This window comes from Empidonax traillii, unplaced genomic scaffold (assembly GCF_003031625.1).
Source record: "Empidonax traillii isolate 1590-97213 ecotype Southwest subspecies unplaced genomic scaffold, ASM303162v1 scaffold201:size1909950, whole genome shotgun sequence".
In the NCBI taxonomy this organism is placed as follows: domain Eukaryota; kingdom Metazoa; phylum Chordata; class Aves; order Passeriformes; family Tyrannidae; genus Empidonax; species Empidonax traillii.
The window spans coordinates 617,712-643,553 of record NW_020955394.1 but is presented as its reverse complement, the minus strand read 5'-3'; the positions used below and the strand labels follow the sequence as shown (position 1 = coordinate 643,553).

Here is a 25,842-nt window from a genome sequence, read left to right as displayed (position 1 = left end):
AAAAAAAAAAAAAAAAAAAAAAAAAAAAAAAAAAGGCAAAAAGAAACCATCACTAGCCTAGATCCCAGGAGCGGGGCCATCATCTCTTTACTCGTTTTAACCCGACAATGCCCAGCGTTCGCTCCGCCCGGGGGCGGCACCGCCGGGAGCGGCGCGTTGTGCCGGGACAGCGGCACCCGGGGCAGGCGGCGGGGAGTGCCCCCTGTCCCCCTCGGCACCGGGGAGTCGCCTTTGCTGTGAGGCGGCCGCTCCCTCCTCCATCCCGAGCCCCTGCCCCTGTCCCGGCCGTGCCCGCCCCGCTCCGCCGCCTTCCCCGCTCCTCCTCCCGGCCCGGCCGCGCTGCCCCCGCCCATGAGGCGGCCGGGGCCGCCTTCCCGACAGCGGCAGAAGATGGCGGCGGCCGCGGGCTGGGCGCTGCTGGCCCTGGCGCTGTGTGTGAGCGCGGCGGCCGCGGCCGGCGAGCCCGAGGGGAAGCGGCGGGCGGGGCCGCCCAAGAAGAAGGACATTCGGGACTACAACGATGCGGACATGGCCCGGCTGCTGGAGCAGTGGGAGGTGCGGGAGGGGCCGGGAGGGGCCGGGACCGGCGGCGGGAGCCCCGCGGCTGCCAGGGAGCGGGGCCGGGGCAGCTCCGCGGTGGAGCGGCCGCGCTGCCCGTGCGGGGGATGGCGGCCCCGGGCCTGGTGGTGACCGGGAGGGGGGATCCCCGATCCCAGTGCAGGGTGGCAGGTGGGGGTTTGATCCCTCAGAGCTTCTGGGTCCGTGTGGGGGGGTTGCAAAGTCCGAACGAGCGGCCACAGAGGCGGCTCCTGGGGGAGCTGCGCTCAGCCTGCCCTGCCGCCCTGTCCCGCCTTCCTGGCGCTCGGTGCACGCCAGCATCCTGGTCTGGCTTAAAAATCAGGCTTTTTTTGGGGTTATTAATTTTGTGATCGAGTTATGGAAACCAGGAGGAATATTCATTTCACGTTTACGTGATTAGATATGTAGTGGTATTGGTTTGTGTTGCTTTTCTTATCGCTTATCATAGTAAAGGCTTCTCATTCCAGCTCTCTTCGCCCTCCTTCATCCCCCATCATCCCACTGCCTTAACTTTCTTTGGCGGTTTCCCATCATTCTCTTCTCCATGTGGTTGTCATACTACTGTTCAGTTCCTTTCACTATTTTGCCTTCCATCATCTTCTGCTAAATGCCAGAGCACTCATCATTGTCAATTTCTCTTTCCCTTGAGGATTTCCCATGGAATATCTTGCACAGAATCTGAAGGAAATAATAGAGTGAAAACTTTTGTTTCTAGTAACACCAGTTACAGCTGTAAGTCAAGGTGGAGAAGTAGGTTTTGAATGTGAAATATGGATAAAGTAATTTCTGTGAGAAGTAAGGATGCTTGCCTTGGTCCTAGTTTGAAGGTTGGGGACTTGTTCATCCCGTGGACTGTTACTGTGTATCTGCCTTTAGGAAGGGAGCTTCTTAGAAAATTGAATTAAAATTTGAAATAAAATCAGAAAAAAACTTAAATTTTGCCTTTCTGTTACTGGCATCAGCCAAAGACCCAGCTGCTAAAAAATCAGGGCTTAAATAATAATATTGCCCAACTTCAACCAAATTTGGCATTGTAGGAAAAAATCTTACAAGATGAGCATCTCTTGAGTTTTAATGAGATGCCTTGGATGAAAGGGATTAGGTTAATGCTGTTGTGAGATTGATTGACTGATCTGTCTCCGCCCTGTGGCACGAAGGTCAGGAGGCTGTTGAGGGTTTTTCCTCCTCAGCTGGAGCAGGTCTCTGATCCAGGTCACCACGTGCTGCACAAATGCTTGTGGCCACACTGTGTGCACATGTGGCAGAGTGGAGTTGCTGCTGAGGCTGTTGCTGCCACTGAGGAGAGACACAGCAGAGCCCCAGAAGAAGAGTTATTACTGAGGCAGGACTCAACAATTAAGGGCTGTTTGGTCTCCGGGATGGTCAGATGCATGGCATTTTGCCTGGTGGGAGTCAGGATGCACAGGGAGCATGAAAGACTTGAGGGGGTGGTGGCTGGAGGACAGAGGAGAAAAAAGGGCATGAGTACACTTGATGGAGTGGGATGAGAAACAAAGAGGCCATTGTGGATTTGGATAAGAGCAGGAATTACGCTCAGGAGTTGAGGGGCACAGGGCATGGGACTGTACAGAATCAATCTAGTAGAGTGAGATGACTTCTAATATTTTTTATTTCCCAGGCAATTAGCCTGAAACCAATTGGAGGATTGTGGCTTTAACACCCCTGGGTTTGGCCATGAACCTGGTGAGGCTGAGGCTGTGTCTCCAGCAGCCTTCCCAGCAGGAGCAGCCACCTCTCTGTGCTGCCTCTTGTGCTGCCCCTTGCACCATGTGCATGACTGCCTGGTGATCCAGGAGAGTGATCTAGTGGAAAACGAGCACAGGGAACAGGGAAAAGAGGCAGAGGCGCTTCAGCAGCTCAGTTGCACAACTAGAGCTTGAAGGAAGGCATTGAGGGATTTCCCTCATGGAAAGGGACTCTCCAGAAGCTTTGAGTGCTGGGGAGCTGGAAACAGAACTGAGAATCTGGTCCGGAGGTCTCCCTCTTACTGAAAGGTCATGTGCTTTAAATAGTTCATTGTTGTTATAAGCTCAGGGTTTCTCAGGCTTGACTTTGAGCTAAGATCATTGAATAGGTGGAGGAATTAAGTGACATATGTTGCCAATGTTTTTAAATATAAAAATCCAGGACATTTATGAGAAGTGTGGGAGAATGGGAGCTGAGGGGAAGGCACATGTAGTTATTACTGTGTCTGTAATGCTTTCCCTCTGCAACCTCATGCTAGTGTTTAAGTGAATGAGTGTGCTAGACTTTTCAAAGGAAAAGCTTACACTTCCAGGTTTTTACTTTGTAAACACAAAACTGCATGATATAGTTTGTACAAGATAAAGAAAAGAATTTTCATGTAAGGGAGCTTTTGACAGCTTCTGATAATAATTCCATCCAAACTGTAACAGTACAGCTTTAGGAACATTTAGTTGAATAGTTCAGGGAAAAATAGGTGGTATATGTTAGTAGGTTGTGTTGTCACTAAATCTGAAGTCAGTTTCTGTATTGCATAAGGAGTATTTGGAAACATTTTTTTCTGCCTTTCCCTTTCCAAACTGAAATAAGCTGGCTTTGCACTAGCCAAACCAGACTATTTTAAATATCAATTTCCTTTTAATTCTGAAGAACGTTTTTCATTCAATCACGTAAGATTTTGTATTTTTAGTGTACTTTACCAATCTCAGCATTTTCCAGCTTCCTCCCAGATAAGTAATGTTCCTTCTTACTGAGGGCAGTGGGACTTTCCTGGGGCTCTCCTTTCCTCCCAGTTCACTTAATATGGAAATTTCAAAGGCATGTGAACTGCTTTAGGGCGTTTCAGATTTGCAAAAATGAAACAGATATTTAGTAAGAAAAGAAAGGATAAAATCTAAGGCTGCAAGTTTTGTTTGGTGGTACCTAAACTTCAGGCACTCTTGTCAGAAAGACAGCAAACTCCATGGAATGGAGATGGGGAAGGAACATAAGTCACTTGTGAAACTTTAGGTGAAAAGGTGAAACTTTAACCTTTAAAGGCTATGGGATGCTCCGTGGGTGTTGTAGGAGGATGATGTTGGATTTTGTACATGCTTGTGCGGAGATGTGAGGGTAATGCATACCAAGTCCTAAAAATCAAGCTTGGCTCCTGACCTTTGAGGCCTCTGAAGGGGATATCTTTAGATATTGCTACAGTTCATGTTCCTAACAGAGTCGTGTATTTGAAGTCATGACAACACCTAAAATATCTGCCTTAATTCCTGCTTATTTAATAGTACTTGGGTGGATGCCAGTGTAAAACTTCTGGATTTTTCTGTTCTATTTTTTGCTTTTTAATTCTATGATACAAACACTGTCTCTAAGAAATCAGATTCTGGCTTAATGTAAGTTGTCAGTATATCCATTCCTCTCTGTTGTGAGCTGTTTCAAGGGGCAGCAGTTTGAATTGTGCCTTTCTAAATATTTAAATGCATGTCAGCCTTAGCAGAGTCATCAAGAGGGGTTTCTTTTCTTTTTCGTAAGAGTGATTTATTCTTGGTGATTATGTTGTCAGACTGAGCTGCATCTGTGCATTAGGAAAGTCATGAAACCTTTAATAAAAGTCTTCCTATGGTATGAACATTGAAAATCTGAATTCGTGGGGTTTTATTTGTTTAAAGAAACAAAGAAAGGAAAATTAAATTCTCAAGCAATTGCACAATTCCCAGAGGTGAGTTTTGACCTCTGAAAGCAAAATGCAGATGAGTGATTTTTTTATTTATGTGTGTACGAGGGTTTTTTTATTGTGACTTTCTTATTTCATCTCATATACTTAATACATTTTTTGTGAAACTCTGAAGAAGTGTTATTTAATGAATTTCCTAGGTGGAATTGTATTGAATCAGCCTTGAGGCTGAAATATTTCTCAGTACATGGTAAAATGAAATTCTACCTGTCAATACAAAAATGTGTATCATTTTGAGGGGAGGGTTATAAATGGAAAGAGCATTCCTGGTGAAGTTCCTGAAAAAGAAGTCAGTTTCTTTTTGTTCCAAAATCTCCATAATTAGACTAAAAAATATTTTGTCAAAGAAGAGTTATTCTGTAAACAAAGAGAAATTAAAAAAAAAAAAAAAAAAAGAACATCCTTGTGGAACAATTTAATTAAAAGCCTCCTTGTCCTTTTCAAAACAGAAGGATGATGACATCGAAGAGGGAGATCTCCCTGAACACAAGAGGCCTCCAGCACCAATAGATTTCTCAAAAATTGATCCAGGCAAGCCTGAAAGCATCCTGAAGCTGACCAAAAAGGGGAAGACTTTGATGATGTTTGTCACGGTGTCGGGAAATCCCACAGAAAAGGAGACGGAAGAAATTACCAGCTTGTGGCAAGGTGGCCTTTTCAATGCCAACTACGATGTGCAGAGGTAAACCGTGATTCACAAGAATAAAGTTCCTGCCTTTGCAGAACCCTTGTTTCTTTCTTCCTGAAAACCTGTTCATCCTGTGTCATTCCCTACCTCCATAATCCATTACTGTTTCTTAGTTTCTATATCAGTTTATATTCCAGTTTGTTTCAAGTCACGCTACAAAACTTCTGGTGTGGGGCACAAATCTTTTCAGTGCTTACACATGGTGTGTGCATATATAGCCTGGATTCTTTTTATCTCATTACTTTTCAGCTATTTATCAATTTTAGCTGCAGTAGTTTGCCTTTATGTACATAGTGGAAAACATCACACTGGGAAGACTTGTCACCACAAAAGGCTTTTTGTTCCCCTGGCTAAAAAATGTGACTTTTTTTTCTCTCAGACAGAGGGGATCATTTTGAAATGGGAAAATGTTGTGCTCTTGTGTTGAGGCTGAGAAGGGTTGCAGAAAGTGTATAAAGCAAATTTAATGCTCATTAGTAGATTTTACATAGTGCCAAATTAGTTCTTAAGTTTTCTTCATATTCTTGCCTCCTTATTTATAAACTAATGCAGTTCGTTCTTAAACATCCTAGAAGATTGTTCTCTTGTCCCCATCCCCAGGCAACAACAAGGCCAGCATCTTGCTCTTCAATGTGTGCCTCAGTTGTGGAGGTTTTCTGAAGTAAGTGAAAGCTTTAGTATTTGAAAAGCACAGAGTTACCTGAAAAAGATCTGAATCTTTCCTCTAGGTTTATTGTTGGCTCCAATCGGGCCATCTTTATGCTCCGTGATGGTGGCTACGCCTGGGAGATCAAAGACTTCCTGATAAACCAAGAAAGGTGTGCAGATGTCACTCTGGAAGGTCAGGTTTATCCTGGCAAAGGAGCAGATGAAAATGAGAAAGGGAAAAACAAAACAAAACCTGAAAAAGCAAAGAAGAAAAAAGATGCAGAGAAGAAATCTGATAGCATTAAAGAGGACAACCGGGCGACCAAACAGAGAGAAGAGCTATGACGGACGCGTTTCCCAGACTGAACCCTGCTCTGCTGCTTCTTGAAGGGAATCTCCTTATGAGTCCTTGGTTTATTGGGGGGTGGAGGGGAGGAAGCAGAGACTACTGAGGTTTAATTTTTTTTTTTTTTTTTAAATTCACCAGTTTACTCCTTACTGTTGGCCATTTGTTTAGTTACAGGAAAGGTGACACTTCATACCACCAATTGACTACTTTAGTTTTTGTAATTTTTTTATGCTTTTGTTGTTGTTTAAAATTAACATACAAATCTTTGTGTGTAACATCAAATTTAATATTTAAGTGAAAAAGAAGAATTATGGTCTCAGAATACAGTGATGTTCATCATGATGTGCAGGTTGGTTATTGATTCGCAGCTGCTGTCAGACAGCCAAGTGCAGCACGAAAGGATTCTCTTGGAAGCGAATTTGACAGACTCAGCTGGTGCAAAACTGTCCAGAGTTGCAAAGAACAGTGTTATAGTGGCCAAAGATGTCTGAAATTACAGGGTTTAGGACATGTCTGGTTAGACTGCCTGTTTATTTGGAATAAATTTAACCTGTTCTGTCCCAAGAAATCCTTGGAAGTGCACTCCAAATCCATGCAGAAAGGAGATTCCGTGTCCTTCGTAAGTTAATTGAATTACAGCACCTGCGTAAGCAGTGTTGGGGTGAAAGGAAAAGCCAAATTCGGGGCATTCAGAACTGTGCCTGTGGAAGCAAATGTTACGTGTGCCCCCTTATCCAGATGGTGAGAAAGAAGAAATAGCTTTAACTCTGAAGTTTCAAATTGGGTTTATTTTGATTTAACGGTTTGTTTAAATATTTGAAAAAGCACTGGTCACAATACAGAGTTAAACTTTCAGTTAGACATATCACTTATTGATGCTTAATAACCAGATTTGGGTTTGGTGGTTGTTTTTTTGGATACAAAGTCCTGACTGATGTGGTTGATTGTGAATGACCACCTGATTTGTATACTATGAAGTTTGATGTATGGGAGCAAATACTTTATATAATTGGGAAGGTTATGTTAATTCAGAATGTATTCAGTCAAATGCATTGCTTGGAATTGTTTCCCTTCTGCCTTACTCTTTGTTAGGGACTAAATGCACCGAGTAGTACGGTCCACATCATTTTCAGAGGATGAGCACAGTATTAACTGTCTTCATTCAATGCTAGTAAGATGTTACTTTAACTCTTTATTTAAGGTGCTAAAATCCAAGTGTTTTGGATAAAAGGTCCTACTTGAACCATAATGGTTGACCTTGTGGAATACTTCAGTATCAAAAGTACGAAATTGTGTTTGTTCTAAAATAAAAGATATCACTAAACTTATTGTTTCACGGAGTAGTATAACGTTTTAAATAACTCTGCGTTGGGTTAGGTATTCCAGGGGCAGACTAGCTCATTTTTGCTTTCTGTATGTAAGGACTAAATGATGCTGATGAAGGTTCTGGGTGACCCGTTTTATTTAATTTTAATTATAGTTGTGTGAATTTAGGATTAAAGAAACCTTTCCAGCTGCACTTCATTAAACAGGTCTGTGCCTGTTTGAATGGAAAAATTAAAATCATGTGTTTCTTCAGGATTAACTCTTACTTTTTATGTTCTGCTATTAATCCAGATGTGTAGCAGAGTTGAGAAGAGTCTCAGTAGACATTTGGGTAGGAGAGGTGTGCAGTCCATTTCTTGTTCATAACTAATTTATGATTTAGTCACATATTATGGGTTTGCACCACCCTTTTTAAACAGTATTGCGTCTCATTTCAAGAGAAGAACCAAGGTGAGATAAAACTATAAAAATGAAATATTAATATTTTTTTTTTTTTAACAACTTGATCTATAGTATAGAGATGACAACTCAGATTTTGATCAGAAACACTGAAAATGCAGGTTTTGTAGTTCTCATGTTATGAAACATAAACATGTTTGGGGTTTTTTTGTTTTTGACAAATTGGGTTTGCGAATGTTTGAGAAACAATTACTGCACTATAGCTATAGCCCAGCTTTTGAGAATAGATACTTTAGTGATTTATAAATCTACATTTACAGTGGGTTGGGTTTTCCCTTTGTAGTTAAAAGGAGCTTTGTCAAAATTCAACCAGGCACTTGACCAGGTTTTTTTGTTTGGTTGTTTCTGGGTCACTAAGTTGCCTATGCCAAATGCAGGTACATCTTGTGCCACATAGCTTATTAAAATTTCAAAGTGTTTGGGTTTGTTTGTTTTGTTTGTTTGTTTTTTGGTTTTAGGTTTTTAATAGGTATAATAACTTGGCAGTTGCTTTTTGATATAAAATACAAAATGCTGCCTTCAAGTAGCTTTTTTTGTCTTCCATTTTTCTTCTCCCTTTTTCATGCTTTACACTCAACAAATACTGCAATACACTGTTAAGTATAATGTGGCACTGTGGCAGGAACTGCTTTACCAGCCAGTCTTTCTCTGGTATCAGAGTTCATTACTCCAAAACCACTTAGATTGCCTTTTAAAACTGGCAAAGTCTTTGAGACCCTTGCACTTGTCCTGGTACAGTGTTACATAAGCAAATGTTATTTGGTAATGATTTAAGAAGCCCAAACACTATCACGCACATAAATATATGTATATATAAAAACAAATATTTTCAAAAAGTTACTTAAGGTCACCAACATTCTATAAGTACCTCAGAAGGTGGATTCTTCATTGGAGTCTTATCAGGCTTTCAATAACATATTTTTTTGGCTCTACATACAGGGCATTCAGATACCTCCTTTAGAACTAATTTCAACAGGTAGGGTGGTAATTGTAGCTCTTACTATTTCCTTTTTATTTCAGTTCTGTGCAGAGGTACATGGAAAACCACCTGTTTTCATGACAGCTAAACATCTGCTGCCTTTCTCCCCCCAGCTTATTGGTTTGTCTGTTTAGTGCCATAACTAACTTTTCTAAGTTACTGCTATATTTTTAACACAGCTGTCCTTCTCAGAAAAACACCCAACAGTTTGTCAGTGATACTACACAAGATGCAGTTGCACTTTGTGAAGAATTTCCAATGGACAATCACCTTTTTATGTAATAAATACTGGAGAAAATATTCTGGCTTTTCTTGTTGTTGTTGGGGGGGAGATTTGTGGTGTTTTGTGGTGGCTTTTTTTAAGATAAGGCACACAGTATATATTAGCATTATCTGTTTTACTAAAAAAAAAAAATCAATTTACATTCTGACCTTCAAGAGTACAGGTGCATCCGCTGTTTTTGAGAGTTTAACTTCATCAGCAAGTAGGGAATTTGACATTTACATTGCCAGGACCAGGGCCCAGAAGACCCAGGAGAAATACAGGGTGCAGTGAGTGAATGAATGCTGGCAACTGAATTTATAACAAATTGTAGAATCATTTAGGTTAGTTAAGATCTTTAAGATCAAGTCCACCAACTACTAGATCCTATTAGGAGATGTAAGCAGTGTCTGTAACCATTTAAAAAGGACAGGACTTGCAAGTGCTGTTTTTACAACATTGCTAAGATTTATCTGTGATGGTGCAGTGATGTTCCCTGCAATGCCCTGCCTGTTGCCAGCCTTTTCTCTGTCTCCTGCACCTCCTGTCTCTTTATACACATCACTTGCCAGCAGGGAAGTTTATGATTCCCACTTCCCTTTCAGCTTCTCATAGTTTGCCTTTAGCTTTGTTACTGTACTTCTTATTACAGAGTGATCTCCTAATTTCTAAAATTCTATCTTTAAGCTTGTTACGACACTTGGGACAGGATTTCTGATCTTTTTAGAGTGGTCAAAGCATTTCTCTGAACAATCAGGCCAATCTTGACTTCCAGGAGACTCTATATTCCTGTCACTGTTCCTGAACTCTTTCAATTTTCTCCTGAAAAGGAAATCATAAATTAATACACCATTTTGTTAAGATACAGAACAACCTACTTTTGTTTGATACTTGGCTTCTGTTCTCGAGGGGTTTATGGTAAGGCTTGGAGATTATTTTCAGTCTTTATCTGTGGCTCATTTCCTTTTCTAATCAAGGAGTAGTACCATTTGCTTCTTCCAGAGGTTGTTTTTTTTTTTTTAATTGCACTAGACATTTATAGAAATTCAAAGAACCTGTGCCTGAATACCTGGAGGCCCCGTTTTTAAAATGCCTATTTCATTGGTACTCTCATGTTTCTCATTACTAAGATTATTGACATTCTACTAGGTCTGCTGATACACTTGTATGTCGTAATTCTTACTCTGGGATAAAATGAACTATTTTTGCAAATCAGTATTTTCTATCTTTCATACTGTGACATTTTAACAGGAAAAAAACCCCACTGAATTCAGGTAAAATATCAAATTGCCAGGAAGGCTAGAGCTGCTTGCATTCAAGGAGGAAAAACACTCCACTTGGATTTTTGGACGATGGTATCTTTTCTCCTCCAGTAGAGAAGTCGAGTGGTGTAAAGGGTCAGAGCTCTGTGCAGTGCAGGTTTTGATTAACATTTAAAAAGCTGATGTAGCATTGCAATCAAGCATGACACAGTGTGCCAGTCTTTAGCCAAGGACAGCTGGTAAATGCTTTGCTTCTTTCCCATGTCATGTGTTTTCACTGTCGACACTGGTGTTGCCTGAGTTATCAGTGGCATTACATCATTGTTTCTGTAATATGAAAGCCAGATTTGTTGACCAGCATTCAGATTAACAGTAATTATTGTAATTATGATTTTTTTAAAAAATGTGTCTATATATATTATTCTATTATTATTATTACGTAGGTATTGGTATTTTGGGAGGAAGAAATGGGACAGTTAAAGGAGCTCTGGAAGAGCAGCAGAGAGGTGATGTACCAGAGTTCTCAATATTCAGGTGGCTCAGTGCCTGCTCGGGCTGTGACAGTAATCCTATTGTAACATCCTTGGCCTGGACATGGAATAAAATGGGGAAGGAATGTGTTGATTTCTGACACTTCTCAGAAACTTTTTTCTTTCTTAGCCCACAATTACAGTGTCTCTGCTCTGTTTCAGCTGAACAGAAGAGACACTCATTTTTTACAGAATAGGGACTAAAATGATCCAATTCATGAGATTTATAACCAAAACCTCTTTTTTTTTCCCTTAAGTAATTTAGTGGTACTTCCAAAAAAAACTATGGGTGCATCTTTACTGCCTATAGCATCTGCTGCTTTTAAAGGTAATTATTAGTGTGTCTGAACAAAGGCTGGACTTCTGCATTGGTGCCATGCTCACTAATTCTGTGGGAAGCACTGACCAGAGCACTGAGCACTCATTAAATCATTAATATTTAAATCAGTTTAGGTGCCTTCATTGTCAGCAGAGTTACATGTCGACAGAGCTCTGTGTTTGCTGAAAAGAACAAGGCCCTGGAATTTGCTTGCAAGGGGCAAGGATTGAACAGCACCATGAAGTGACCTGGATCTTGCTGAAAGTTATGTAAAGTTTTCTTTGTGATGAGGAAGACTGAATTATACAGGAACAATTGTATTGCAAGGGTATATTGAAAAAAAAAATAGTGTGGTTGAGCACATGATGAGTCAATGAAGAAATAAAGGTTTAGTATGTGTATTTATGTGATAATTAATTACTTACTGTTTCCCAGATCCATGCCCACAGGCCATCCTGTATATTTGGTTGGGTTTTGGTTTTTTTAACTTGTCCTCAGTGCAACTTTACTTCATTCATCTTCTTTTGCCAAAAATAAAAATAGTCAGTTTTCATCCCCTCATCTAAACTGATATTTCATAAGTATCCAAAATAGTGCATGTCTTAAATTACACAGTACTTTTGTATGAGTATTTTATTGTTCATCCTGTCAACTGTAACCACAGCCACACCCTGTGGTTGAATTTCAGGTGCTGTAAAACATGTTAATAACTGTGTGGACTTTAAATAATTGCAGTTATAACAGGATAGAGTTGCCAGAGAGATTAATGGAAGCCCAAACATGCAAGTGCTTTGGCATTTAAGGCAGCAGTTGGGCAGGAGATTTTGAAAAACCCAACTTTCTTTGCATTGATGTGGGTGCCAGGTGGTTTGTTGTGAACTAATAAGCTGTGTAACTTAACAACTTATCACTGATCCTCCCAACCCCTGTTCCCACATAGCATCACCATTTAAGCCATATTGCTGAGTTCTCAGATAACCCCAGAGAGGCCTGAAATATATTTCAGCTACATTGTTATTTCCAGTAGTAGTGATAAGCCAGGACAGTTTCGCTTTCTGGGATGAGGAAATTAACTTTAGATTTGTCACAGAGCAGACCACGCTCAAGAGACATCCAAATGCTGTAGAGGTACCAGTTGAATACTAGAGCTGGACTACGGAAAAGCAGAAATAAAAGTCAAATCGGCTGCACTTATTTCCTGGGATGTTGCTATCAACTGACAGACCCTTGGGTTTCAGGTGAGGTATCTGTGCTTTAAGAAACATTGTCCTGTACTACTCATTCAACACTAACAATAGGAGAGGAGGTGAGGTTATGGTGCTACTGGGAATTTCATTTGATCTCACACCCTTTGGCAAAGGAGGAGAAATAGTTATTTTTAAGTGGCTTCCTCCAGAGCAATTTCCTTTTGAGTCCTGTCACTGCTCCCTTATCAAAGGCCCCTTTCCATGTGCTAGTGCCTTTCCTGACTGTTGAGATACTCCATCTGAGACTTACACTCAGAAACTGGAAATCATTGTGTTTGCAGAAGTGATGGAGGTCTCCCTTGGGTTTTGTTTTTAAGGTTATACAGTGAGTGTATGTCTTAGGTTCATCTCCATGGCCTAGGGATGATCACAGGGAGGAGCTTCTGGAGGTGTGTTTTGTGAAGAAGCCACGCAAGAGGAAGAAAGGGTGTAGCTGCAGTAGTGGTTTTTACACATCCCTCCCTCATCCTTTGGTCAGAAAGAAAGTGAGGTGATGGAACAGCCTCTGGGACAGCTGCTGGGATGTCCTTTGGGGTGGAAAAAGCCTGGACACATCACAGTGGCTTCAGCTTCTGGTGGGGGTGATGCACTGGCTGGTCTGAAGGTCTGCAGGGGTTGCGTAAAAAGGGCTTTGGGGACATGGTAAAATGTTTCTTATGGTCCAGCAGATTTGGAAGAATCAAAGCTCTGTGAAGCAGCGGAAGGAGCATCCCTACACCCTGTAGCTGCCAGCAGAAGCTCTGAGAGCTCAGTTAGCCGCTTGTTGGCCAGAAGAAACTGACAAGGAGTGTGACGCTCAGCTGGGATATCACTGTCGTGTGGGATAGGGAGGCGCTGGGAGAGCCGGGAATGGAGCCACACCGGGCACGGCGGGAGCGGGAGCTGCGCCCAGCGCGGCCACGAGAGGCCGCCCGTGGACAGGGAACGGCTGCGCCGGCAATTGCGAATAAATAATACATTATAAATATAATATAAGTTATTCAAATTGGACACAAGTCGGCAGGGTGCATTCCCAGTTTCCTGACCTGTCATCTCCTCTAATGCACTAGCTACTATTTTGATACTGGGTTAAAAAAATATATGTGTTTGGATGTTAGAAGTGCTGATTGCTCCATAAAAAAAAGTTCCCATTCCTGTTTTGGACCTACAAAAGGTTTTATAGTGGAGCTTACCCAGCTGACACCATCTCAGGGTGAAAATTTTACAAGCAAGGTCTTGATGTGACAGTGAGATTCTCATAAGCCTTAATAGCTGCCCACTAAAAAAAAATTACACACTTTTTATATATTATGCCCATATATATATTCACTCCATGTCCACCCTATTTGATGAAAAAATAAGTTTTGTGAACAAGGGAATAAGATTTTTGTTTTAATCTCCTAATAGATTAAAACAAATTAAAAAAACCTACCCCAAACACAGGCCTTTCCAGTAGCTGCCCACTATAATATCCCCCTTCCTATTTCCATTTCCTTCCCTTTCCATCTTCCTCTCTCAGATCTTCCAAGTGCAACCGGGCAGGCAGTGAAATGCGCTGAGGTCTCTGCAGACCAGCCAGCAATAGCACATAGGGCATTGTTTGGCCCCCTGGGTTTTGTCTTTTGAAATAAGTAGGGAGACAAAAATAAAATAAGAAATTTGCACTCGATATTTATTTTGATAAACAATTGTGTACTCCAAACAACTACATGTTATTTCATTTGTAAGCCACAGTCTGTTGGAACCAATGTCCCAAGAGCTCTTGTCATCATAAACCCGACAGTCAATGCATTACCACGGTCTGCGGACACAGAGAGCTTCCAAGTGCAAAGCAGATTATCAGAAAAGACATATTGCTGACCTCCTTAACAACCTGGACAATGCTCAACTCCAGTAAAAATGCTTCATATGTCTGCAATTCAGTTGTCTTAGTGCCATTGTAATAAATTAATAGAAAATATATCTTTTTTCATTGGAAAGTCTATAAGAAAATGTACAAACATCTAACTCCGAAAAAGGACCAGCTGTTTCGGCGACACGTAACACAAGCATTCCAACAGAGGCAAAAAAACCCCAAACATCCAAACAAACAAAGAGACAAACAAACAAAATGCAATCAAAACCCCCTCACTCTACCAATGGCAACTGCGTAGGCAAACATGGAAACATCTGCAGTAATAAAACATTAAAAGAGGGTCACTGCAGTTTGTGCAGGGACTGTACAGGATGAAAAAGGAACAAGCAGTCAGGTAATTCACTAGTCAGAATGTGCACGTGCAGTTTCTAGAACAGTCAAAAGATTAAACAGTAATCGTATGGCACAAAGCTCTTGCTGACTGGTGATGGTATCAGGCTTCATTCTGTCTTCAGAGCAACACACTGACTCCACCCATGAAGGTCAACGGGAGCCCTTTGCATTTCACTGGCATGGCTGTCCCGGTACACGGCCACAATGCTCTGCTATCCCTCAGGATTACAGACTGCAGTGATTCCCTACTCCGTATTCACAGCGTGAGACCCACCCGAGCTCCAAAACAGGCCCCATGTGACAAGCTCTGCATGATAGAACAAGCTACTTAAAAGTTTTCTTCTCTTAATAAGAGGAGATTTTTCGAAAAGAAAAAAAAGGTTTTTTTTTCTAGAGCCAAGTCTTATGATTTCACCCTGAGAATTCCCAAAACAGTAAAATCAGAAGCTACACTTCAGCATAAAGGCGGCTGCTCATAGAAGCTGAACAAACCTGTCAGGGGATAGACCCACCTGGTGTGATCCTCCCTCCTGGCCATGCATACACTTACAGGGAGCAGGAGGGGGGAAATGGTTGTGGCCAGTGAAGCACCACAGAGGGCAGTCCCTGCCCTGGGGGTCGTACAAAGCCAGATCCTACTCCAGGCACATTCCAAGCCCGTTTTTCCTGCCCACCATCTGTTAAGTGCTCATGGAAGAAATACTCCTGCTTTGGTCCATCTCTTGAAAGCAAGTATGTTCCACCAACACTGGTGCAATGGCATCAATGCCATTGGCCCAGGGCACTGAAGACGTTTGGATAACCCAGACTGATGGACTCAAGGGAATTCTTGTTAGTCTGTTCCCTTGACTTCATGGATATAGTTCCGTTTTGGCCATCTGAGAACATCAAATAAACAATGTCTGGATGATCATGGTTGAACCACCAGTGAGACTGACTCTTTCGTGGAATAGTCTGTTAAATTCCCAAACCATCATAAGAATTTGGGGAAAAAAACCGACCCACCTTACTTGCCTTTTGCAAGTGTTGGCCATTCATTCTGGAAACAGCACAAATGCCTGAAGAACATTCGTTAAAAGACTCTTGTTGAGAAGCAGGGAGGGAACACTTGGCTCTTCCTTTTTCTTTTTTTTTTTTTTTTTTTCAAATACAATACACATGACATTCCATGAATGTGAAACAATTATATAATAAGACTGAAAAGAACATTTCCAGTTTCAAAACCCAGGAGAGGCTTGACAGGAATGTAACTTACAGGACTACCTAAATTTTGTTCACGGTTGCTTTGACTTTCAGAGTGACTGATCTAAATCAGGCTTATAGGGTACTGCACCTGCCCAGCCTTTGGAATGACACACAAAATCCTTGCTTTTCAGTCTAGCTGCAAGGTAGCATTTTGGATACTGTGGGGGAAAAGCAATTTAATTACGTAAACTTTACTTAAGACAGAGCAAAATGAAGTAGCCATCAGCAACTAAAATAATTTATGTGGCAATGGGGACAGGCAAAATGGGAAAACAAACCCAAGTATTATTGGCAAAAATTTTCATTTCGTGTGCTTTGAAAAGCTCATCATCCTGTCTTTTACACTTCCACCCTGCCCTCAGATTTCTCAGAACAGCCACAGCCTCCAGTGACGCCTTCATGGCATTTCTGAGCAACACACAGAAATATTATTAAACACTAGAAGTGCTTTCAGTGTTTTACAAGGTAGTGTTTACTTTCCCACTTCAAGAGATGCCCCTGTAGAGTCCTGATTCACACTAATCTGCCTTCACTATGCAGAAATTGTTTGAAGAAGGGGGCCGGGAGGTACGAGACATCCAATTAGTGCATGGGGATTCCCACTTTAATTCCTCAGCTACCTGGTTAAGACCTCTGTCACCTTTCATGCAGGTCTCATGTAACTCTTCCAGGAGGACTAAGGCAATAGTATCCTTAAGACTGAGCACAGGATCAGAAAGCAACACACAGCAGAGCAATCTGATCCTGTTCCCTCTGATGTCCTGGGAAAGGTGAGGACATTGCTTGATGCCGAATAAGGTAAGTCTCAGTATTCCTAGCTAAAAACTGGAAGCCCTGAACGGGATGGCTTTAGCTGGCAACAATAAACCCTCCAGACTGATCCTGAACATTATTATACAGAGGGGAAAGGTTGTACGGGAAAGGCTAATTGACATTGCTCTCCTTCTAGCAGAAATATGTGGTTTCATCAGTCTCCACTGGCATGTTTTGTCTGCTCCTTTTCTCATCTCTTCCCCAACTATGTGCCTTGGGTTGCATGTACAAAACACAACCCAAAGAGCTTGATCAAACCTCACAGAAGCTTCAGGATAAATGCCTACTGACCAGTCACATTTCCCAGCATCTAGGTAATCATTCAGATATACACTCTTTCTGCCTTAGATTGCCAACCAGCCTTTGAACTGCCATTCCACGTGTATGTGAGCAGCTGGTTGCACTACAGAAAATAAAAAGTGTTCGGACAACTGAGAGGCTGGTAAAAGCAACAATCCTCGATGGCCTTTAGACCTAGAACTCTCCCTGGGAGAGGCAGCACGTAAGTTAGTCTGTCACAGGGGTGCTGATCAAACCAGCACCTGGTAGAAACAGGTCAAACCTTGCTTAGTAACACGAGAGTCGACGCGGTATCGGTGGGTGAGCCCAGCCGGGCAGGGCCTGGCCATCACAGGACACACGCTGGTCACAGAGGAAGGCTTTTCTGTCACATGTGGCCACTCTAGCTACTTACAGTGAGATTTCTTTTTGAACAGCAACAACAACAACAAAATGCTACACCTGGTGTGCAGGCTGGCGAGGCGCCTGCGGTGAGCGGTCAGTAGTCCGTCCCATGGGGCAGTGCTGGCAGCCAGGAGGCACGGCAGGGTGTCCTCACAACTTCATTTTCTTCACCACAGGGATTGGCAGTGCTTGGTAGATTTTAGCTGAGTCCTCGTTAGTGACCAGCTTCACCCAGACAGGGCGGAAGCTGCCTTTGAAGCCGACAAAAGCCATTTTTTCTGCAAATCAGAGCAAATATATCAGAAGTGCATCAAGGCTGAGCCAGAAAACCACCTGTGTGCACGGCTGTGCCCCATGGCTGGATGGGTTCACAAGAGCACCCTCGTGCACACAAAATTTGGCAACACGCATACACCAGGTACTGAAAAAATATTTCCCTAATTTAGCTTAATTAAAATTTTATTTACATTTTGTATGCTTCCATTAAGTAACAGAGGAGAAAGTGAGAAGAAAAAAAAAAAACAACACCTCTGTAGCAGGCAGCTTGTCTGCTGAAGTTCTCATTATTTGCATGGTGTTTATATTCATGAAGTTCTCATTATTTGCATGGTGTTTATATTCAAACCCCTTTCCTGCTTGGGGAGGGCAGGGGAATGATCGTAGAATCCTAGAATTGTTTGGGTTGGAAGTGACCTTAAAGGTCATTTAGTTCAACTCTCCTGCCATGGGCAGGGACACCTTCCACTAGACCAGCTTGCTCCAAGTACCATCCAACCTGGCCTTGAACACTTCCAGGAATGGGGCATCCACAGCCTCTCTGGCAACCTGTGCCAGGATCTCACCACCCTCACAGGAAAGAATTTCAGGACAAGACCCACATTAGTGAGTACAACATACACACAACATCAGAGGAAACTATGCCAAAAGCTCACAGAGCTGATTGGAGCAATGTGCATACAGAGCAATATTCTACTGCAATACGTGATGCTCTGAAAACTATGCTTTGTGCCATAAAGCTGGAATTGTTTTAAGAGAAAACCAGCTAAAAATAAGTTCAGACAAGTAAAAGATCCTGGTTTCAGGCACTCAGTGTGGAAAAAGGTCCAATATTCCTATTGTTAAAATGTCTTTTAATTTGAACTTAATCTGGAAAAGCAGACCCCCTGAATTATTTACTTTTAAGAACAACTGCCAGAGTCCTTTTTCCACCTACAGTTTTAAGCTGAGTGCTGTTATCCAAAGCTGCAGTGGATACAACCTTGCAGAATAAATAAATTACTGGTCCCAGGATGTTTGAGCACATGCTGATAGAAACGAGCAAGGCAAAGTTGTGGAGAAAAGGTCCCTTTGCTGGAACCCTGGGAGGGAAATAGATCAAAAGGGGTTAGAACCGAGTTTTTAAAGAGAAGGTACCTTTTAACCTAACCCCCTCTTCTGCTCCAAGTTTCTCCAGTACTTTAGTCCACGGTCCTCTTGAAATGAATCTTCCTTTAGATGTCACCAGCACTATGGAGCTGAAGGGAACACAGACATGTATAAACTGATGAAGAGTCAGAACACACATTCTTTGCTTGTTTGCCCTGAGCACTGGTGACTCCTGCCTGTGTGACTCAGACACCCACAAAGTACAGTGGCTTCTGCTTTAATGGCTTTTATCAGTGCTTTCCAACAGTTTCGTCATATATTACTTTTCCAGTCAGGCAAAACCCATTAGAAAGCAGACAGAAGTCACTTTTTTTAAAAAGCCACACTGTTTTCTAGGATGGTTTCAATGTTTCCAACCTGTAGTTCAGTCCTGCTTTGCTCAGAAAGACATGTGCTCTCCCTGGGATGCTCTTAGTAAGTCTCAAGTAATTTCTTGTCCTTCCATTAGCAGATTAAACCAGAAGAAATTCACTTCTCTGAGACTTTTGTTGGCCTGATGCTTTTCCTTTCAGTGCACTTCTGCTTAAAAAGTGCATTATTATTATTATTATTATTACTATCGCTATCGACTTACTTGCATGTGCTCTATTTCACCTCAAAATTCTTCGGGTCCTCCACAAATGCCAAGTGATAAACAAAAGATATGAGGTAAGTGTGCTGAGCTAAAGCAAATCTGTAGTTGCTTGGGTAAAATTTGATAACTGGTTAGGCCTAATTCTAGATAGATAGAATAAAAACCCAAATTAAACATGAAGAAATATCATATAGTGGAGACTTTTCTGGGGAAAAGCACAGGACACTTGGTGAAGTTAAGCTCATTGTACCCTGTAAGACCCACAGACATCTCCAATGGTCATCTCAAAGATGACTGAGGAAGAGGTCTCTCCATCCAGCAAAGTTCCATGGAAGTTTTGCTATTACGTTCTGTGGGGCTGGGATGTTGTCTTTGTTCACCTCCTGATTAAAGCTGCATGACATGAATTGAACAAACACTTGCTTAGATGAAATTATTTCATTTCACCTTGCGGGGTTTCCATGAGTGAAACTTCCCTGACTCAAGTGGCATTTGCGGTCTTGCAGAATGAGAGCTGTGCTGGGTCTGTTTTATGGCATTATTGTGGACACAAGTCACTAAAATTAATTAGACAGCAGTTCCTGTGGAGCTCAAGCCCTGAGCTCCTGAGGGCAGCAGTTTTATCTTAACACCTCAGCTGGAATTGGAACTGTTCAGGGAAAATAGCAATGGGTGGTAGCAGAGGAGCACGAGAAGCAAGAGTTAAGAGTCATCAGGACTTTTTCTAGAATAAATGTGAGGTGTTAAAATGCTCCAGTGCTTACAAGGCTGGATTGAGCTCGCAGGCTGGTTTTGATGACTTTGCGAATGCTAAATCACCTCTTTTTTCTTCCTTCTATTCCCTAAAATCATTACTTTTTATTAAGCATTTCCTGCTACATAAGTTTAAAGTAAATGCACCAGATGTTTTGTTTTCTTATCCCTGGGAAATTCATCAGAAAAAAAAAAAAAAAAGGCAATTGGCCTGCAGAGAGTTGCTTAGATGAATGGAAGGGCTTATCCTGGCTAGGAACACCTCTTCTCACACCCCTAAATCCATGAATGTGGAAGTTGTTTTAGCAATCTCCTCGGGAGCATCTCCCTGTGCAGCCCCTGCCCTGCACCACAGCAGGGAGAGGTGACCAGGGGCTGCCCCTGCATCATTGCCTGCACAGTTCCCACAGCTCAATCTGAGCAACAAACACTGACATCCACCTGAGGCATGGGAGAGGTTCCATGGGCACAGCCTGTGCCTCACCAAATTGGGAAGGCCTGCAGGAGTTGGGCTGGGAAAACTTTTGTGAAAGGAAAATGATTTTGGGGTTCAATTCTTGCAAATGCATAGCTGAGTGAGACTTAGGAGATGCTGACCCCTCAACTTCTGGTCCTAATCCTAATTCTAAACCTAATCCTAATTCTATTCCAACACCAATCTGGTCTTGAGAAGACAATGAGGCTCATAAAGACTTAAATACCCCTAAAGTCTAATACAATTCAGTCTTCCAAAGTAAGAAAGAATCCAAGAGCTGGATGCAGCTGGATTGAGATTGGATTTTTTTGTAAAGCAGGATGATGGCCTGTCTGAAAAGAGAAAATTCTATTTTTTTTTATGAAAGAAAAGTGAGCAGCTAACATGCTTCTCTGAAGTAACTACTAGATGTGACTTTTGCAGCCTCCAGAATTAAGACAATGGAAACACATCTGATTCCACCTGCATGGCACTCTGCTGAAACTTCCCCCAAGTCTCTAGAGTAAGTGCCAGAACAGTATCTTGTCAATCTGCCCACAACTATTTCAGATGATTCCTCAACAAAGCACTCATATTTATATTAAGTGTTACATATCAGATTTCAAATCCAAGCAGATTTAATACAATGAAATCGAATTCACTTCCCAAGAGCACTCCACAAGCTAATATGGGAATAACCCCTTTGGTTAACAGGTTTCTGATGTTGTCCCAGTTCTCTTTCCAGCAGATGAAGCTGGTGTTCTCCAGGATGCAAGAACATGTGTTGGCTACTTACCACCTATTTGCAAAACTCTGCATTTCTGGCTGCTCATACTTAAAATATAAAAGCATCCAGCCCTTAGGCCTAGGCAGGTAAATTTGCAAAGAGGAATGTATTGTATTAGTGGATTTTCTGCTATTTGAGAGAACATGCAGGAAGCAGAAAAATGCAAACTGTGCACATGTGTACTGACCAGTGCTTTGTGAATTTAAGTCTGCAGTTTGTCTGTAACCCACAACATAAATGTAGCTCTGCAGTTTATTAATCACATGCAGCTCTGCAGTTTATCTGGGGCTCAATCAGTCCCTAAATCACAGAGTCTGCATCCTGCTGCTGCCTGCACACCCCACACGGAGTCATCAGGCACAAAAACACATTGCTGGCTGTCTGGCCCATGTTGGGTGATAAAATCCAGGAAAAAGATGAGTGTTATACACCATTATTGCACATTGCACCTTAGTGACGCCAGATTATTTACTCACTGATCTTTGATGTTGTTGACATAATTTTCTATCTGTGCTGGGATTCCTTGTAGAATGGAGTTTTTGAATGTTACTCGATCAACAACTTTTCCATGATGTCCATCAATCACAACCAGTTGGATACCCTCATCGGTGAGGAAAAACCTGACACCGTCAACCTGTGCAGGGGGAAAAGTACTCTTGATCTATTATGGTAACACAATTGCAAACAATTACCTGTAAGAAGCACTGACAGACCTGAGTCATGACAGACCTGAGACTGACGTTTCTATCAAAGGGCAGAATTCCAGGTCTCTGAGGTCAAGCTGCCCTGCATTTTTTTAGTAGTAGGGAAAGTTACAGCCTTTTTTCTTTGTTTTTTCAAAATATAAAGCAGAAGTGGCCTGAATCACATGGTGACTTTGTAAGCAAGTTTTCCATAAAGATGAAGCAAGTATCTTAAAAATTCATCTCATTAAATTCATTGAGAAGATTTGCTCACCTCAATGTATGCAAAGTCATCCCTTAGGTGGAAATACTGTTTCTTATAAGTTTCTATTTTCACTTCTGTTAGGTGGTCCTTGGTTTTCTGTACGAAAAAAAAAATTAAAAAAAAAAGACAAACAAGAAGAGAAAAGAGTTTTTCTAGTGAAAGTGCCCATTACCTGAATGCTGCATTTTCCAAAAACATTTTAAACCTTGAAATTCAATCAACAGGAAAGCTACATAATAAGCACTGACTTGCCAAATTACATTGCTGATGAAACTGGGCACAGTGGTAACCTGCCTGCCCATTCTGTCACCATTTAAATTGTTTCACCAAATGGCAGAGTGATTCTCACTTTACAGAACTGACAAATAATTCTTTGAGGCTTTGCTGTGCATTCCTGTTTCAAGGGCGATGAGTGAAAAAAACCAAATAACAGATAAATAACCCGCCTCCCTCCCCCAGAACCAGACTGGATACAGGAGACAGTGTTGTGCATTATATGAATGAGACACTCAGCTATGCAGTCCCCTCTCTGACACTGTTGTTCTTACAGCCTGGAGGAACTGAAGGCCAGGCAAGGAACCTGCTGTCTCTCCAGAGCCACATTCCATGGACTAACCTGTCTTCCAGCTCATCACTTTTCACCCTGTGCTTTTAAGCACAGCAGATCACGTCAGAGCCCCAAAAGACCAAGCATCCAACTTCAACCCAAGTCTTGTGTGGCTCTGTCCTTTGAGGACCTGTGCTCTCTGCATGTGCCAGAGTCTGTTTCCTATTATTTCATATGCCTGAACCATTTCAGAGAATCAGGCACAGGATATTCTGAACCTGGTACAAAGCTTTTCTATGTCTGTGGGCACAATATGTGTCAGAACTACAGACTGACATGAGCGATGATTCTGTGGTAAGAAATCAACTGCTTTACCAGTTGTGCACTGGAGAGCTTCTTCGGCATTGGCACCTCCACTACCGGTGTCTCGATGTACTTGGGATAGGCCATGGCTTCACAGTCACTGACACCAGCTGTCTCTGGGATCACAGCTTTGATCCTTATTCGTTCACAGCCCTTTACAGAGCAGAAAGCAAATTTCTCCTTCTCATTTTGAGCTTTGAGTTTCAGAAACAGCAGCCTGCAGGCAGGAGAAAAAAAGCAAACAGCATCCTTCAAATTCTTGTGAAAAAAAAACCAAACAACTCCCAGTTTTGATGGACTTCTTCTTGTGCTTTGCAATAATGTGCATTGAAACCCTTGACACTGTGTTTTATAGTACCCAACATACCACATGCAAATAAAAGGGGACACAAGTCTCAGAAACAGTTTAGGGAGCTCAGGTAACTTCAAACGGAGAATGAAGATGGCACCTAATCTCCCTTTGAACTCTATTCCATAATGATAGACATATGTAGGAATATATGCTTTGTAATTTAGGTCTTTCTTTCTTTCCTATTATTTTAATCCTTTAAAAGAAAATAACAGACTTTACACTCAGTTCCTGTGCACCCCTGTCACAGTGTTTACAAATAGTTCAAAACAAGGGTTGCATGTGTCTTCAGTCTGCACTTTATCTTTTGTTTTGTTTTGTTTTTCTAATTTGTATTCACTTGGCAAAGCATTTCCCAGAGTAACTTGCAGTGCAGCAGAGGCTGTGAATGACTGGCTGACATGGAAGCCCCAGGAAAATTAAACATTCTCAGAAAACCCTCCTGGTTTCGTTGTGACCCTCACTGGTGGCATCAGCCAAATGGCTCACGATTCCAGCAGCATTCCCAAAGCAGTGTCCAAATCAGCAAGGTCTACTTCCTTACCCAGTGTGCTCATCCCAGTAGTAGTATCCTTTGGTAGGGTATCTGTGCTCCAGTTTCTCCATTTGAGAGGTTCTGTAGAAGGTTCCAGTTTTGTATGTTTTCTTCAAGAGACGGTTGTGGATGTCTGAGAGAATGGAAAATGTCGTCCCTTTAGGATAGCAAAACCCTACTTGGATCCAGTCGTTCCTAAAAATAGCAAAGACCCATGTTGTAACAAGTCAACTATTATTTTACTGGACGTGCTAGAAGCCAAACTAAATAATCCACCATGAAAAATGTAAGTTAATTTTTTCCCGGACAGTTAAAAGTTTCATGGTTTGGGATGAATCAATGCAACGTAAATTAGACATAACAACCATGGGTTAGTTAAGCAACGTAGGTCAGATCTGCTCCTGACTTCTACACCTGTGACTTCCACACACCAGGAATGAATTAGCTCTAAACTTCCAAAAACGAACCATGTTATCTCGTAGGGCTTCCCAGGGGAGGAAACAGGAATCTGAGATGTCTGATGAAAAGACGGTGAACTGAATGGACTTCCTGGAACAAGCATGTTCGTTCTGGAAGAGCTCATGAGGTGATGACCTCACCCATTAAAAATGTGCAGTTTACATTATTGGGCTGGAATGCTGGAATTTGGATCACTCACTTGTTGAAGTTGATGAGCCATATGGCCAGCTCTTCAGGGGCTGTCTTGTCCCAGTGGATGGTATAGCCTTTCCTCAGAGTTATAACTGGCTGATACTGCTGGTAATGAGTGCTTTTGCTTAAAGCCCCTTCCAAGTAGAGTGGGTGATTGTGGTAGTCATTTTTTATTATTTTCATTTTCAGATTGGCTGGCTTGTAGGCTTGGATGTATATCTAGGTGGAAAAAAAAATAAAAATTAAAAGGATTTAATGAACTACAGTAAAACATTAAAGGCCCAGGTACTCAATAGATGTGAGGTGGTGTGAGCCCTGTGACCGCGGAAGAGACCTGCATGCCTTTCACTTATGATCAATTTCTTAGGCTTCCTTTTCAACAAAACAGTTATCAGGGGGAAAAGAAAAAAAAAAAGGAAAAAAAAAGAAAAAGAAAAAGGAAAAAAAAAAAAAAGGCTCATTTCCTCATCCACGGAGTTCAAGGGCACGTGCCAGAGAAGGCTTCAGACAGATTGCAGCAAGGCTGAGGTGTTCCACAGTGTTAATGGCAGCACTCAGCAGCAGGGCAGTATCTAACTCAGACATCTGATTTCTGCTGAACAAGGATCCTTCTGTCTGGATTTCAGAAGCATGAAACCCAGCTCAGTGGTTAGAAATTGGCTGTAGTGGCATTACACTGAAAAAAAACAACAGTTGCAACACCCAAGACAAAACCAGGCACTCTCAGCAGAGGAAAGTGAGGACTCTCATGGCAGCAGCACTCAGAGCTCCTGTGGTGGGAAGAATGGTTTGGTGGTCACACACAGGATGAAAGAACATGAGAGCTGAAGTCTAATTTCAACTGCTCAGCACATTTCCCATAACACCGTGGGCAACACTTCCCTCCATAAATCAAGCAAAAATAACTAGCCAACAGCCCATGGATTTATGAATATTAATATTTTAATGCCCATGGAGCTCTCAGGAGACTTCAGGCAGAAGTTGTTGGAGCTGCCAGCAGCCAAGGCCAAAGTATTAGAAAATGTGCCACAGTATTCCTCATGTTCAAAACCACCTGTGCAGACATGCTGGTAAATACACACTGAGCACCCTGAAGAAAGGACATTTCTAAAGGTCAAGTCTTACAGCAC

The 25,842-nt window shown here is 42.0% G+C and overlaps 2 protein-coding genes across 2 annotated transcripts in view; one reads left to right on the top strand and one right to left on the bottom strand.

Moving 5' to 3' along the window:
- Positions 1 to 320: 320 nt before the first annotated feature.
- Positions 321 to 6,085, top strand: MESD (mesoderm development LRP chaperone). The gene is made up of 3 exons (XM_027887005.1): positions 321 to 555; positions 4,738 to 4,970; positions 5,705 to 6,085. Exons 1-3 carry the CDS (start codon positions 352 to 354, stop codon positions 5,967 to 5,969), a joined length of 702 nt encoding a protein of 233 aa, XP_027742806.1. The 5' UTR covers positions 321 to 351; the 3' UTR covers positions 5,970 to 6,085.
- A 9,589-nt stretch (positions 6,086 to 15,674) lies between these two features.
- Positions 15,675 to 25,842, bottom strand: part of CEMIP (cell migration inducing hyaluronidase 1) — a 57,358-nt gene continuing 47,190 nt past the window's right edge. Inside the window, exons 23-29 of the mRNA XM_027887004.1 lie at positions 24,720 to 24,931; positions 24,071 to 24,256; positions 23,190 to 23,394; positions 22,277 to 22,363; positions 21,796 to 21,953; positions 18,740 to 18,840; positions 15,675 to 17,604 (exon numbers count right to left, since the gene is read on the bottom strand). Of these exons, the coding sequence (XP_027742805.1) occupies positions 17,477 to 17,604; positions 18,740 to 18,840; positions 21,796 to 21,953; positions 22,277 to 22,363; positions 23,190 to 23,394; positions 24,071 to 24,256; positions 24,720 to 24,931 (1,077 nt within the window). The 3' untranslated portion in view covers positions 15,675 to 17,476. The remainder of the gene's footprint in view (positions 17,605 to 18,739; positions 18,841 to 21,795; positions 21,954 to 22,276; positions 22,364 to 23,189; positions 23,395 to 24,070; positions 24,257 to 24,719; positions 24,932 to 25,842) is intronic.